The 17,077-nt window shown below is 38.2% G+C and overlaps 1 protein-coding gene across 3 annotated transcripts in view; it reads left to right on the top strand.

The window, feature by feature from the left end:
• Positions 1 to 13,466, top strand: part of PANK1 (pantothenate kinase 1) — a 122,331-nt gene extending 108,865 nt beyond the window's left edge. For all 3 annotated transcript variants that reach the window (XM_030941113.1, XM_030941112.1, XM_010380451.2), the window contains 4 exons: positions 2,591 to 2,767; positions 3,263 to 3,386; positions 7,857 to 7,982; positions 12,007 to 13,466. In XM_030941113.1, the coding sequence (XP_030796973.1) occupies positions 2,591 to 2,767; positions 3,263 to 3,386; positions 7,857 to 7,982; positions 12,007 to 12,066 (487 nt within the window). In that variant the 3' untranslated portion in view covers positions 12,067 to 13,466. The remainder of the gene's footprint in view (positions 1 to 2,590; positions 2,768 to 3,262; positions 3,387 to 7,856; positions 7,983 to 12,006) is intronic.
• Positions 13,467 to 17,077: the final 3,611 nt, after the last annotated feature.

Genomic DNA, 17,077 nt, shown 5'->3' with positions numbered 1-17,077 from the left:
AGGTTGAGGATATTAATAAAGTGCTGGGAGACATTTGGCTCTTCTGCAGCTGTGCATTCTTTCCTCCTATCTGCAGTACACTCGCTGTCAAATGCATGCTCGCTTTACCTCATTTGTTCCAATTCTTTATGTGGAGTCGTCTGTCATCTTCCAGTCATACAAGGCACTTGCCCTTTTTCATTTATACCAACACATCAGCCAATGAGTTACCTTCTTTCTAAGTCAGCCAGTGTCTTCAGTTGCCTACCTTTGAGTGGGTTGTTGAATGCCTCGATTAATACAAATCCTTAATGTCCAAAGAAAGGTTATTTGTGGGGGTGAAAGATATTTAGAAGCTAGAAATGGGAGCAAAGACATCTTTCTAAAAATACACAGGGAGAAAGCAAACCAAATCCAAATGGCACACAAACCAGAACATGTTCCCACACTAGCTTTGTAGGTAGGCTGAAACCAGCAATGTAGAATGACATACTACATTAAATGTAAATAAAGATAAACTTTCTTAGAGGAAATGCAAAGTTTCTACTGTTACTAAGTTGTGAAGGTAATAATGTACATGGACCTCTTCTTTTACTCATGGAACTGCATCTACAGTTTGGCTGGCTGCTACTGGTGGCGCCTAGCTACATAATTTTCCATGAAAACCCATAATTTCAATCATATATGTATGTGTATGTGTGTGTATATATATATGAGTAAATTAAGTTAGAAAAATGCATATGTATATATATATATATTTTTTTTTTTTTTTTTCTTTAGACGAAGTCCGGCTCTGTTACCCAGGCTGGAGTGCAGTGGCGCAATCTCAGCTCACTACAATCTCCACCAGGGTACAAGTAATCCCCCCACCTCAGCCTCCTGAGTAGCTGGGATTACAGGTGCATGCCACCACGCCTGGCTAATTTTTGTATTTTTATATTTTTAGTAGAGACAGGGTTTCACCATGTTGGCCAGGCTAATCTCAAACTCCTGACCTCAGGTGATTCACCCGCCTTGGCCTCCAAAAGTGCTGGGATTACAGGCATGAGCCTCCACGCCTGGCCTCAATCAAGTATATTTTTATACAAATGACAATTTAAGAATATTACACATAGTTTCGCTATTTTATTTTATTTTATTATTTTTTGAGATGGAGTCTCGCTCTGTCTGTCGCCCAGGCTGGAGTGCAATGGCGCAATCCCGGCTCACTGCAACCTCCACCTCCTGGGTTCAAGCAATTCTCCTTCCTCAGTTTCCCAAGTGGCTTGGATTACAGGTATGAACCACCACACCTGGCTAATGTTTGCATTTTTCATAGAAACGGAGTTTCACCGTGTTGGCCAGGCTGGTCTCAAACTCCTGACCTCAAGTAATCCACCTGTCTCAGCCTCCCAAAGTGCTGGGATTACAGGCATAAGCCACCACAGCCAGTCAGTTTCGTTTTAGATGCATCTTCAAGAACTATGTACCTATCTACAGTTTTGTACCTTCTTGTTAAAGAGTTATTGACATTAAACATAACCTTAATCCCAAATTGATTTTATTCTTAGAAGTAAAAGCCAGTGCTCAAACACAAATTGAATTTCCAAAGCTAGTAGCTCCTTGGGGCTTCAGAACAGATGGATGTGAGCAGCTCTTCTTCATTTACTCTTCTATATGGTAAAGAAATAGAAAAACCTATGTCCATTAGCTTTAGGAATCAATGCTTCTTTTCCTGCTGGGAGTTCACTGGCAATACTTTACTCTGAATCTGCTTTTCTTTCCATTAGGTAACTTTGATATTAATACACAGTTGAGTTCATTCTTGGCTACTGTCATTACTTTCTAATTTTGTCTAGGCTATTTTAGAGGAAATTTCCCCCTAAACAAGTCAAAGGTTTTTAAATGTAGTTCAACCATTGGAACCACTTTATGACCTTTGTTACTGTTTTTTACTATTGAGTGGTAAGTAATATATTAAAAAACCTTCTGGAGAGTCTACTAGAAAAAAATTCAGTATCAGATCACTGGTTCCCTTCTAGAAATATTCAAGGAAGCTAAATGAGATTATCTCTGCTAGAGAAGCAAGGTCAGGTCAAAGACAGCTTTTAAAACTGGCCACGCCTGGCACAATCCTGGGTCAGTTTTGTCATCAGAGGGTTTGGCTTCATAGCTGTGAACTATGCTTTATGTACACACAAATTCTTTTTCTAGGTATTTGTATTCAGCTGCATATGGGTTTTTAATAGGAGTTATTTCTTGGTTGTTTGCTGCTTTCAGACCACCCAAATAGAAGAGATCATGATTTGGCCCCATTTCGTAGGTGGGAAGGCTGAACAAAGCACTCAGGTTAGTGGTTAGGTGAAGGTCTCACAACAGAAATCAGTGAGAGTCTTTCTTTGCTTTTGTTCTCAAATTTAGGGGCAAATTTTCCTTGATGTTTATTTTTAGTCTCTGCCCTCTTTTCATATCCAGTCTACCCTAAAGCTCTGTTGCACCCTAGCACTTTAATTCAAGTGCCCCTTTGTTCCTCTGCTTTTATTCACCCATATTAATAGTCTTGGCGTAGTTGGGGACCTGGATGGGCATATCTTAAAGTAAAATTTAAAAATAAACCTTATTGTTCCTTCAGTCTTGGAGGTGGAACATTCCTAGGCCTATGTTGCTTGCTGACTGGTTGTGAGACCTTTGAAGAAGCTCTGGAAATGGCAGCTAAAGGCGACAGCACCAATGTTGATAAGCTGGTGAAGGACATTTACGGAGGAGACTATGAACGATTTGGCCTTCAAGGATCTGCTGTAGCATCAAGGTAGAGATTAAGTAGCTAGGAGCAGTAGTGATTACACACAAGGCAGCCTCTCCACCCTGGCCATTCACTAAGTTATGTTTTAAAATGTCAATCCACCAGCCTGGTGCAGATACCTGTTGTATCAGAGCTCAGACTTGATCTCCTGCCCCTGATGAAGCACTGAGATATTTAGCTCTTGATACTTGTTCTTAAAATAAGGCAACTTTGAAAGAAGGTTCTAGAAAACTGCAATAGTTTCACCTGTTTCATTCTTGTCCAGATATCTAGAGGCATTAAATTTTTTTCCCCCATCAATGGACATGCTACTTTGTCCCTATTAAGAAAAGGGCAGTCAGCCATGCATACTATAATCTTGTCTGCTTATAAACCATAGTAGCAAAATTGGGTCACTTGAGTTTGAACAGTTACTCATAGAGCCTTCCACAGTACTTTGGTGGAAGGATGGGCCCTGCCTGAGGACGATTTTGAACACTCTCGCTAATATTTCCAACATAGCTTTGGCAACATGATGAGTAAAGAAAAGCGAGATTCCATCAGCAAGGAAGACCTCGCCCGGGCCACATTGGTCACCATCACCAACAACATTGGCTCCATTGCTCGGATGTGTGCTTTGAATGAGGTAAGGCCTTACTCAACCTGGCAAAAGCTGTGTGTCATTCATACACATCATCTTGGCAGTGCAGCACCTGCTGACTCTTACACAGCTGCATATCCTTAGGAAAGCTTCCCTTTACTATAGTCACACTTTACAGAACAAGAGGGGTGTGTGTTGGGGGAGGGGGAAGAATATATGCTTTATTTTTAAGAAGGCATCGGATGATAATGAATGATAAACCATTCAACTGTGGAAACATGATACAATTACAACCCATGTCATAGTTTCTGTAACCGTCATTATTGCCATGTGTCCACTGGAATGTGAGGAAAAGGTCTGAGCATCCTTGCACATAACTGCAGGTAAAATGCTTGACTTGCAATATTCGATATTCTCTCTGCTTTCAGCTTCTTTACAGTGTTGCCTTGTGGCATGGAGTTCAAGCAGCATTGTACAGGGCTATCAAAGCACAGAGAGCTTACTACAGCCAAGGCCAGCCAGAGCCCCAGGCACAAAAAGGGGTGGAGCTGGTGACAGACAAAGTTTTATTAACATGTTTTGAAGCACTGCAAGGTTTGTTTGGAAAAAATTGAACCTTTTCTGAAATACAAGGTGTGTAAAGTAGAACTCTTCAAACTGAGGTGTATTAGAAAGACAAGAAAGAAGACTTGGGGCATGGAACAGGTCATAGGAGAGTATTAAAGAACCATAGTAGCTCTGTAATGGAGTTTTTATAAATATAGCTTTTAATAGAGAGGTGATATACATACAGAAGAAGGCTCAAATTATAAGCTTACAGTTGAATTTACACCACACAACACCCCTGTATAGCCATCACTCAGATCAAGAAATAGAACATTATAGGTACTCAGAAAGCCCCTTTAGCCCCCTCCCAGTTGAATAGTTGAATGTTAGTGTATGAGGCAGTCTTTATGATACATGGGTGTTAGCCCTGCATTTGAGTTCTGGGTTGACAAAAGACACACTCTCCTTGCATAACACTGAACACAGTATGTTACTGGCCTGCAGATCAGGGACATACCTTTTTGGAAGCCCTCAGTTCAGATGGAATTTAAATGGGAGGCTGAATACTCAGAGAAAAGAGCATTCCAGAGATGTTTTTTCAAAGTCCACTTGAGTCTTGGGACTCAATGTAACAGAGTTTATTTCTTGACATTAACCTTTAAAGGGAATTTTTCCAAGTAACGAAACAAGCCCCAAAACCAGTATGTGTGTAGCTGGCTGTACTCATGGGCTCTCAAAGGTCAGCTGGTAACACTTCTTGCCCCACAGAGCAATAGATGCCCTTTCCCCTACTTTCCGCAGAGCCAGCTTCTTGTGCTTTTGGCTGCAGTGAGCCGGCAGGTCAGCAGGTCTTTTCACAGGTATCAGAATCCCTTTGGGAGAGAGCAACTGACTTTACTATTCACTTTTGATTTCAATTTCAATATTATCGATTGGTGGAGTATAGCAAGAGTGCCAATTTGAAAATGTAGCCATGTTATACACTGGTTTGAGCAACTATTTTATATGTTTCTGTGGGGCTGAATAAGTGAAGGGAATCACCAGTTGCCTTGGGGCCAAGGCTCCCCCAGAGGGTGTCCAGTCAGTGCAGACTCCCAGTGGCCGTGCCAGTGACTGGCATTGTTGCATTTCCCCATGAGAGCAGCTACCAAGTCCCTCAGTCCTTGCTTTGCTCTCTGGAGTCACTGATTTGAGACCCTTTGATTTCAGCCATTTCATTGAGGGACACCACATTTACCAAATCTAAAACATTTTTGCCGTGATTCTTGAGATGCTGTGAAATGCTTCCCCATCAATTTTAAATTTTCTGATTCAAAGTTTTGAATAGATAATACAAACACATAATACAGACTACTAAGACATTAGAAGGATACACAAGGAAGTGAGTCACCATTTCCACTTCTGTCTGTCAGTGTTAACCTCAGTAGAGGCTGCCATTGTTTTTAGGGTTTTTTTGTTTGTTTTTATTGTATGTATTACAATATATCTTTTGTTTATATTGTATGTAATGTAGGATACATTTATCTTTCTAAAGGTAACAAACTCTGTAACATTCTTTTTACAAAATAATAGTTTCATTGAAATATAATTATATGCTATACAATTCACCCTCCATATACTATTCTACATCTTGCTTTATCAGCTTTTTATTAAGAAGATGCATAAACATATGTAAAGGAGAGAGAACAGTATAAAGAACCTCCATATATCCATCCATGCAGATTCTGCAATCATTAAGGCTTCACAACACATGCTTTCTCTCTCTCTATTTTCGTCTTCCTCCTCCCTCCGGTCCTCTCTCCTCCTCCTTCCCTCTTTTTTGCTAAAATACTAGAAAACAAATCCAAGATATTATGTCAATCTACCCTATATGTTTTAATAAGCACCTCTAAAAATACTGCCTGTTGCTTTTTGACGTAGTAATGCGTCTTGAAATTGATCATATCAGTATATTTTAAATTGCTTCCTTTTTAACGGCCCTATGGCATTTTAACATATAGATATGCTGTTATTGATTTGTTCAATTTCCTAATGATATTTAGGTTTTTCTAGTCTCCTACTATTATTTAAATATTCACGGTGTATTTAAATAATAGTAATACATACACATATATGTATACACACATATCATTTTGCCTATATACGAGTATATAAATAGGATAAATTCCTAGAAGGGAACTTGCTGAGTCATAGGATATGTTGATTGTAATATTAACAGATATAAAGTTCCCTCCATAAAGGTAGTTCTAATTTATATTCCCACCAAGCAGGGTTATAAGGGTACAAGTTTCTCCACAGAGAGTTATCAAACTTTTTTATTTTTTTCAATGTAATAGGTTAAAAATTATACCTTATTTTGGGATTAACTATTAATATTATTTACTCATTACTCTATTGGGTTGTTGGCCTTTTTTTCTTATTGACTTATGGAACTCTTAAGTAACAAATCCATTTGATGTGAAATGTATGATAATATTTTCCATTTATTGCTTCCCACTTGGATTTGTTTGTGGTGATGTTTTTCCCCAAGTAAATTTAACTTTTTAAAGTAAATATAGCAATTATTTTGAAATGATTTCCTTTATTATGCATTTTCTACTTCAACATTTTTTTCCAATTCTTCCATATTTTTCCCTAATCTCTTTTTCTTTTCTTTCTTTCTTTTTTTCTTTCGTTTTTTTTTGTTGTTGTTGTTTTGTTTTTTTTCTTTTTTAACATCTTTGACCCACCTGGAATTTATCTGAAACATGGAATGCTCTTCCAGTTTTAATGCCACTTCTACTCCTTCTGACTTTCTATTAGGGTAATGCAGGAATGAGCTTTCAGCAAATCCTCTCTTGGACTCCCTTGTTTGGGGAGAAAGGGCAAAACTCCTCAATTTAATTAAATTTCTTTTCAGCCTGAGTTTCTTAGAGTGTTCCTTGTCACCTCTTAGTTTGGGTGATTTGTGGTTAGTTTTTTTTTTTTCTTAATGAAAATTTATTAAAACTACCTCCACTCCTCCACCCACAGAAAATTTTCAGTGGCTAATAGGTTCATGAACATTCATTGTTAAAATTTGAGGCAGTTAAAAGGTAATGTTCCCAGACCGTGATTACTCTCAATAGACTAAGCAGAAAATAATACCAGCTTCAAAGACTCTCTTGCCTTTGATATAAGTGAGTGACCATAGCAACTGGCTCTGAGTGAGTGAGTGAGTGGTGAGCAGCCTCTGCATGGTAGACAGGCTGAGCTCTGGTTTGAGCTTAAGAAATATCTGGGGGAGTGGGAAGTATAACGAGTGCACTGGAGCTGGAAGCTTATGGGATTTGAAGAATGTCTGCATGAACAGGATAGGAGAGGAATGTTCATAAGTGTATGTTCAGAATGCAGAGCCACATCCATGATGACAAAAATAGAGTATTTTTTGCGATCATATTTTAACTCATCTGTTGACCAAACAGGATATTCCACCATATATCCTGAGGGCAGAGACTGAGTAGTCTTTCTTCTTTGTATTTCCAGTGTCCAGCAGAGAGCAAATTGAGCATTATTCATTACACGAATAAACCATACCATAGCCATTTTATCTGTGAGTTGGTTATAAGAGTATTTTATACCTACAAGTTGGGGGATTGAGGTATTACACATGAAAATTTAGCTGAACTTGAACTCCAGTTAAAATTGTATATATGGGTGTGTTTTGGGAGCTTAATTTCATGTCAGACCTAAGGCAGTCTGACATAACACCTGCAGATAAGTCCAATATCAGTTTCTGCCTTGCCCAACAAAAATCTCAGCCTCTTGTTCTTGTGGAATGTACTATACGGTTGGTTTAACTTCATTTTGGCAATGTAGAAATAATTCCACCAAAAAAACAAGGAAAATGTACTCTTCAAGGTTCTGTACAGAGACATATGTAACACTGGGTCTTTGCCAAATCCTATTTTTATGCCATGATTCAATTGTTTTCTTTAACATTTTTTCCAGAATATAGACAGAGTTGTGTTTGTTGGAAATTTTCTCAGAATCAATATGGTCTCCATGAAGCTGCTAGCATATGCCATGGATTTTTGGTCCAAAGGACAACTAAAAGCTCTGTTTTTGGAACATGAGGTAGGTTGAGCTTGCATAGACTTACTGTCATATGTGGAGTATATTTTGGTTTGGCTAACCTATCAGCGGGTCTCTTAGTTTTTTAAATTGGTCAAGTAGAAAAGTTGCCATTTACACTTTGCATTTACACAAAGGATAATAAAAAAGTATATATTAAATGGAAGCGTTCTTATCCAACAACCAGGACTGGTAGTTGGTTAATTTAATTTTTTTAAAAAGTTACTGGAAATGTAAACTAGGACAGTCATTATAGAAAACTGCATGGAAGTTTCAAAAAAACTAAAAATAAAATTACCATATGATCGAGCAGTTCTACCTCTGAGTATTTACCCAAAAGATTTAAAATCAGTATGTCGAAGAGATGTCTGCACTCCCATGTTTATTGCAGCACTACTCACAGTAACCAGGTTACGGAATTATCCTAAGTGTCTATCAGCAGATGAATGGATTTTTTTAATGTGGTACATATACACAATGGAATACTATTCAGCACTTAAAAAGAAATTATGTAGTTTGCAACAACATGGATGGAATTGGAAAACATAATGCTAAGTGAAATAAGCCAGACACAGGAAGACATACTGCATGTTCTCACTTATTTGTGGAATCTAAAACAATCAAACTCATAGAAGCGGAGAGTAGAATGGTGGTTACAGAGGCTGGAGGGTAGGAGAAATGGGAACATACATTTCAAACTTGTAAATTTCAAATGTTCTCACCAAAAAAATCTTAAGTATTTGAAGTTATATGCATGTTAATTAGCTTGCTTTAGTTATTTCACATTATATTCATAAATCATAAGCCTCACTTTGTACCCCATAAATATATGATTATAAGTTGTCAATTTATACTAACATTTTAAAAAAGTTTTAAAGTCAGATAAAATGAGTAATCATTCAAAAAATCTTTCTTCAAACATTTTATTATACCTTAAAATGTGTAAATGTGCACTCACCAATCTTTTGATGTGAGACCAACACCTATTTTTGAGCATGGTTTCTGCCGATTGGAGTCCTGTGGTTATCTTTCTTTCATAATCTACAATATTATGCACCTCCTTTGATTTCCAGTTTGTTTCCTTAAAGTGGATTAAGAAGTTAAAGATACTTATGAAGCAAGTTCATTGCAGAATTCTTATAGATTTTTTTCTCTATCTTTCACATTGTGGCATCCACCTAAGTAGACAGCAGTTATTTCTGACTATCTTTTCCAGTATTTCTCAAGAAGTTAACTGGATTTTCATAGAATTGACCATCAATTTGTGCTCTTTTTATTGATTAGGTGGTATATAGTTAAACTAGATTATTACATTACAATCAACCTGTCATAAACAAATTTAAGAATAAACACAGCTCCTGGCTAACCCGGTGAAACCCCGTCTCTACAAAAAATACAAAAAACTAGCCGGGCGAGGTGGCGGGCGCCTGTAGTCCCAGCTACTCAGGAGGCTGAGGGAGGAGAATGGCGTAAACCCGGGAGGCGGAGCTTGCAGTGAGCTGAGATCCGGCCACTGCGCTCCAGTCTGGGCGACAGAGCGAGACTCCGTCTCAAAAAAAAATAAAATAAAATAAAAAAGAATAAACACAACTGACTCTTGGCAAGTAAGCAACTCAGCTGGTAAGAACAGAAGTGCCTGGGCGACTAAGAGTAGCCTGTTGGCCTTAAGAGGTCAGTGTACGTGACCATTAGTGAACCTGTTTACAAAGGAAATGGAGAGTGTCAGTAAATTCAGAGTCCCTTACTTGGAATTTCTTTTTTTTTTTGAGACAGAGTCTCCCTCTGTCACCCAGGCTGGAGTGCAGTGGCGTAGTCTCAGCTCACTGCTACCTCCGCCTCCCAAGTTCAAGCAATTCTCGTGCCTCAGCCTCCCAAGTAGCCGGGATTACAGACGTGCGCCACCACGCCAGACTAATTTTCATATTTTTAGTAGAGGGTTTCACCATATTGGCCAGGATGGTCGCGAACTCCCGACCTCAGGTAATCCGCCCGCCTCGGCCTCCCACAGTGCTAGGATTACGGTTGTGAGCCATCCCGGCCCCCTTACTTGGAGTTTCTACCATAATATAAACAACAACAACAAAAGCCGTTCTCTCTTCCACCTCCTCTGTCACCTTTAAAATCAGTGCTGCAGTGCAGTAATGAGCTGTCACTGGAGGTATCTAATCTCTTGTGTATACTGCAGCAGAAAAACATTGAGAGAGCTAGTATTGTGGGTTTCAATTGTAATGAATAACTACTGTGCCATTTTGTTCTCATCTTCAGATTGAGCTATTTATGTAAGAAGTTACCAATGCACTTACAGTTATTTTGAACTCTCTGTGCCTGTATTTTGTTTTATTAAAGACTGGAAACTGTCAGGGATAAAAAGTCTTCTATAACATCACGTGGGAAGTTAGGTAAGATAGGAAGTAAAATCCAACCTTTTGGGGAAAGCCACTTCTATAGGTAAAAATGTAGTCACCTATATCACCCTGTACAATCCTAAGCCTCTGTGGACTCTGGCTTTGGTTTGTTACCCTATATCATAACTCAGTCTCTATGGCCAGTGAAAATGGAATATTCTTGTAACCCTCATAATGTGGTCCTCAGAAAATTCTCTACATTCTTAAATTCACTGTAGCTTACGCTCGCCTTACCAGAGAATACTATGGAGACACAACTTTTGAGAAGCACTGGTATGGTGGCTTTCTGGTCACCTGCCCTGGCCTTAGGAGTCCTCACTTAATTTCTTATTCATTCAACTAATGTTACAGAACATCTCTTAAGAGATGTCATCTAGCCAGATATTTAAGAACACTGCCTTTTACTGATTTTGAGATCTTAGACAATGACTCCATCTGTCCATTTCTGTTTTAGCATTTTTAAAAAGGGGCAATTATCATATTTTTCTCATAGAGTTATTGTGATAGGTAAATGAGTAAATCCATGTAAAGTGCTTAGAACCACTTCTAGCATTAGTGGGGCCTCAATAAATGTGAGCTGACAGCAGCAGCAGCAAAGATCCGTCCACGTCCTGCCACACTCACACCTACTGCTGCAGTTATAACTTGAGTTCAGCAAGTGCCAGAAGAATGGAGCCTCCTGCCTTTTGGAAACAGATTGTTGTGGACTGATTATTTGTGCCCCGACCAACTTCAAATGTGTATGTTGAAATCCTAATCTACAAGGTGATGGTATTGGGAGATGGCCTTCGGGAGGTGATTAGGTCATGAGGGCTGAGCCTTCATGAATGGAATTAGCATCCTTATAAAAAAGGTCTAAGAGAGCTCCCTTGCCCCTTCCACCACATAATCCAGCCATGTGAGATTATAATGTGAAGACAGCTATCTATGAGGAATGGGTCCTCACTAGACACCTTGATTTTAGACTTCCTGGCCTCTAGAACTGTGAGAAACAAATTTCTATTGTTTATAAGCCACCCAGTCTAGGGTACTTTGTTATATATAGCAGCCTGAACAAACTAACACATAGTTCTCTACAAATCTATCTTTTTTAGTTCCTTTCATTTTCATAGACATATGGTCTTTTATTTTACAGATGGGCAAAGTGAGGCTTGGACTAATTTAAGTGCCTATGCAAGAGCTACTGAGGGAAGTTTAGGGTTTTCTCCCATGAAATATAACTTTGAAGTCAGACAGATTTGGTGTTGAGCCCTGGTACAAGACCTGTGACCCTGCAAGGGTAATTTAATTTATTACCTTCCATTTCTCATATGTGAAATAATAATCAGAGTTTTGCCATGATGAAGATAAAGATGAAATAGTTATAATACTAACAACCCCCAGCACACACTTAGCACACATGTGCCAGACATAGTTCTAAGCACTTACATATGTGAATTTATTTAATATATATAAGTAGGTGTCCAATAAATTATAGTTGTTATTATTCTGCCATGTTTTGTGACGCACAATTTAGGTTTTAAATTTCTCTTTTATCTACATTAATGGCATTCCTAGAATTATTAAAAACAATAGGTATTTGGCTAAAGTTCAGAGATCATCGTTTTGTATTGTTTTCATAGGGTTATTTTGGAGCTGTTGGGGCCCTGTTGGAACTGTTCAAAATGACCGATGACAAGTAGAGATGAGCAGTGGAGGGAACAGCCTCCCCAAAGGACAGAGAACTAAAAAATTGCTGCTGGAGAAGGTGAAGGTCGCTTTGGGACGGAAACCAAGCCATTATGGCAGATGAACCTGCTGGATTTGTAAATAATTTAAAATCCTTCCAGATGATCTTTTACTCTTAGGTTTTGAGCTAATGATTCAAAACGGGGGAATATAAAAGGTTTTTTTTCTGTATACTGTATTTTTTTAAAAAAATGGTGCAGCGTGGCCAAACCTACCAATGGTATGCATTAACTTTGAAAAGTTGTTTGATGTTTAAGAAGGACCTGATATGTAAGCGCTGTTCATTTTTCTTCTGGGGTTTACTGATCAGTGTGGTGATTTTAACTTCATTTAGTAATTACTCTAGGAGATTTTACCTTGACTCATATTTTTCATGACGTTTCATGATTTGCTGTTGGTTTCAAATGAAACTACAAATCTGGCATGTTTTACTGTGAACACTTTTGTTATTTGTTTGTTTACCCTTTTTGGTCTTGTTTTTCTGTTTTAGTTGTCTTATGAAAAAAGAGAGTCCTTCCCTCTGTTTCTGTCCTCAGATGATCTCCCTCCCCTACCTGTAAACTTTCTTTGACATAATTGTTCATATCAATGAAGGTGCTGACCAGCTCAATACAAAGTTAAGCACAAGATCTAAAGCTCTTGAAAATGCCCGTGAAGAGAAGACTGAATGTGTTAATGAATTTAATGAGTCTGGCAAGTTTGTCTTATCCCTTATAAATATAGTGTTTCATTGGATTTATTTTATGCTAGGTGATATTAAGTTGAAATAGTCTATGATGAAATGTCCTCATCCATGCACAGAATATGAATGGCAGCAAACCTTTGTGCAAGAAGTTTGGAACTTACTGGGAAAAGCCTCCCAGTAGATTAATTGTTCATATCAGGAGATTTAGGGTAAGTCATGGGTTGAGGTGTCAGATAGTAATATCTGTTTGTTTTGTACATGTATATATCTAGGAAATTTGTAACAATACATCTTTAATAATGTTAAAGTTTTTTTCATTTTTAATATTTTAAACTAAAAACTGTACTTCAATCTCAGTTTCTAAAATTAAAAATAATTTATACTGATCTATATATTTTTTCTTTTTGAAAGATTTCATTAAGACTGATGGGTAACTTTCAAATGAGGGTCACGTACAAATGTCGGAATGCGTGAGATCCCATGATCTTGTGTATTGAGCTTATTGTTGAAAGGGATTCTTGAAGGACAGAACAATTACTCCAGGATGAATCTTCCTTTCTCTGCCTTCTGAGCACCGTCTTTAATTTCCGTATCTTCAAGTCTTGAAGAAGTTGATGTTAATTGAAGAACTCATTTGTCTGGTTGAAATAAAGCCTGTTTCTGTTGTGATGTTTTTAGTGTATATGTTATTTTCATTTCTTAATTCTCATGTTTATAGTATCGGCTTTGTACCATGAAATGACTGTGTGTTGTGTTTTTTGCTACTCTACATTTCAAAATCGGAGGCTTTCCCATGAGTGTGGTATGGTCCAAAACACTGTGTCTTCAGGTGAAGCTGTAGCCCTATGCATAGATTTTTAAAATATAGCTTTATTGTTTCTGTACAAGTGACTCCTTAATGCCAACTCTCACTGCTATATTTGTTAATTTCAAAGGAGTTTCAAAATTTGGTCATCACAAATATATTTTATTAAGTTCTGTCTGGCTTTTAAAAAATTCAGGCAGCCAAAGTGTTCTTGAAAAGGGTAAGTTAAAAATCTACATATTATTTATAACTAGTGCCTTTTGATGGCCTCTTCTACCATTCCTATTCTCATCTATCAGGTAATAGCAGTCCTTGGTTCTGCAGATCATGGTTCTACAAAGGAAATCAGGGCAAGTTAGTGTGACTGTATATTTTTTTAATTATCTGAAATCACTTGATCTCTGATTACAAACATTTAAAACATTAATGTAGCTGAGAAAATATATTATTCCATTGTACAAATATCAGTTAAATGTTGACTACATATAGCCAGCCTGTTTTTTACAAAAGAGAACTTGTAGCCTGAGGATTTTCACATTCACTTGAATTACAGAAACTTTTCTTAGACCCAACATCACAAAGAAACTGGAAAGACTAAAGAATTTTGACCTTGTACAATATGAAGTAAGAGCATGGCTTTTTATCGTGAGGCAGCTTCAGTCTGGGTCCAGCTTAGTCAGTTACCAGTGCAAAGATATGCTAAGCCTCTTTCTAAACCATAGTTTCCTCCCCTGTAAAATGGGACACATAATAGTTTTACATACTTATTTAAAGAGCTCAGCACAGGGGTTGACATAAAGTAAATGCTTCATTAATGTTAGCTACAATGAAAAAATAAATTATTTAAACTAATGTATTCAATCAGTAATTCTTAACCTTCTGGATTGTGGGAAACCCATGTTAGTATGGAGATGTTTCACCAGTCTCCATATGCTAATACACATCCACAGCTCCTTGTCCACACTTCCAAAATCCCATACTTAGGAAATCTATCTTGACAACTCACTTGGCAGCAAACTCTGACTTGAGCATTATTTCTCACATGTAGTATGGCTTTTCACATGTTTTGTTGCAAGGCTCTTCATGGGTTAGATAACAGGATACTGACTCTGACAGGGGTGTTAAGTAATAAATGATTCTGAATTGGCTGGGTGTGGTGGCTCACGCCTATAATCCCAGCACTTTGGGAGGCCGAGGTGGGTGGATCACGAGGTCAGGAGATCGAGACCATCCTGGCTAACATGGTGAAACCCCGTCTCTACTGAAAATACCAAAAATTAGCTGGGCGTGGTGGTGGGCACCTGTAGTCCCAGCTACTTGGGAGGCTGAGGCAGGAGAATGGCATGAACCTGGGAGGCAGAGCTTGCAGTGAGCTGAGATCGCACCAATGCACTCCTGCCTGGGAGATAGGGAGAGACTCTGTCTCAAAAAAGAAAATAATAAATAAATAAATGATTCTGAATTTTGAAACACATCTGGTCCTGAGTTTTAGATAAAGGGATTGTGGAAATATAGTTGTGTTATTCACCTTATGCAATATACATGGATTCAGAGTCTCTGTTGGGAACAATTGTTACAGGTAACTTATACTTGATGTCATTCAGTCATAGAAGGAATACTAAGAAGTTATCCTGTCAGGAAGGAACTGGAGACTAAGAGGCATAGGATACAATCCCTGCAGAGAAAGACAGCAAAATCTCAAAGCCAACATGAGTCATCAAGTGCCACAAGTGCCATTCAATCATTCGTTCATTCACATTCACAGCAGTAAACATAACAAAGATCTACCATCACAGCGCTTATATTCTAGAAGGGAAGACAGATACATTACTAAATATATAATGTTAGATCAGTACTACAAAGAAAAAGTAAGCCAGTGTAAAGGCTAAAGAAGGGGTAGTTCTATTCAGAAAAATGAGAAAGGGAGGAATTTCTCAGGGTGGACAAAGACAGCCTCTCCTAGGAAGTGACCTTTGAGCAGAGAGTTGAATGGAGGTAAGAATACATTGTGTAAATGTCTGAGAAGATATTTTTCACCCCTGGCAAATGAAAATAGGGATTTGAGGAACTGCAAAGAGGACAGTGTCTGGAATGAAAAACAGAAACTGATGGGAGATGCAGTGTTGGGAGTAACCTTGAGGCAGGTCCTATAAGAAATCTGCAAGTGAGGGTAGTGGCCTCTACCCAGAAGAGAGGCTGGTCATTTGTCCTCCAGAAGGTGCTAGAGAAGGTTTCATGGAGTCTTAACCGAAGAATAGGAACCGCTAAGTGGAGAGAAAGGGAGTGCTTTCCAAGCAGAGGGAGCTGGGTGAGCAGAAGTGCTGATGGAAGAAACCACTTGGCTTATTCAGGGACTGGAAGCTCTTTGCTGTGGCTAGTTTCACCAATCTCCATATGCTAATATATATCCACAACTCCTTGTCCACACTTCCAAAATCCCATACATGAGAGAGAAACCAGGTAGTGAGAAAATGAGAAAGAGGAAGCCAGCCCAACTGTGGAAGGACTTGTTTTCCATGCTAACATTGTGGGCTTTTCCATAGTCACTGTGGAGCCATCAAAGAGTTTCAAGGAAAGTGAAACTAGAAATGATCTGGCTTCAAAGCGGTAAAGCAAAATGCCCTGCTGAAGTAAATGAGTAAACAAGTTATGTGCTTTTGAATACCTAACATTATTCCATTTTTTCCCTATTGTGCCAGACTTCATGCAGTAGCTGCAGAGTGAACCATGCTTTTGCTGTAAGTAGGATGGTTATAAAAATTCTTGAGAACTTTCTCAGAGAACACAGGCTACTAATAGCTGCAACCCCACTATGAGTCTATTCAGTAAGAAGGTTTCAATACCGGGAGCATCGTAAACTATCACTCACAAGAATTGTTAGAAAGCAGTTTTCCTCCCAGTGATCAGAAGATGACCCCACATCTGTGAAAAAGATTTCATTAGTGTGCTTTGTTTATTATGTCTACCAGCTGCCCATTCTTTTGCTCATCTGTTTAATTTTTAATAAATATCAATGATCTGAGAGGCATTGGGTAGCACTGAGGATGCATTCCGATGTGAACAAGACTGCAGGAGCTCTGCTTTCATTAGGCTGACGTTTAGTTGATACAGATAAACTTGAAGCATATAAACCAAGAAATAAACAAGAAAATATCAGAGAGTGATAAGCGCTATGAAGAAAAGAAACAAGGTGATAGGATAGAGAGGGAGGAGAGAGACTTCCTCAGTCAGATGGTCATAAAATGCAAGTATGATTAAGTCATGGCCTCAGCTTTTAAGGAATGATGCGCTCACCTTGCTTTCATTCTTGCCACCTCAATGAAAATGAAAGATGTTTTTGGGAATCTGATAGCTAATTTTCTTTTTCTTAGAATATTTAATTTAGGTAATATGTATTTAAAATAAAGTTATCACGTAAAATAATATATTGATTTAGTAATGCACGTTTTTCCCCTGCTCATTTAATGAAACAATA

Source organism: Rhinopithecus roxellana, chromosome 11 (genome assembly GCF_007565055.1).
Source record: "Rhinopithecus roxellana isolate Shanxi Qingling chromosome 11, ASM756505v1, whole genome shotgun sequence".
Taxonomy (NCBI): Eukaryota; Metazoa; Chordata; class Mammalia; order Primates; family Cercopithecidae; genus Rhinopithecus; species Rhinopithecus roxellana.
Note: the sequence above shows the minus strand (reverse complement) of the source record. Positions and strands in the feature narration are given on the sequence as shown.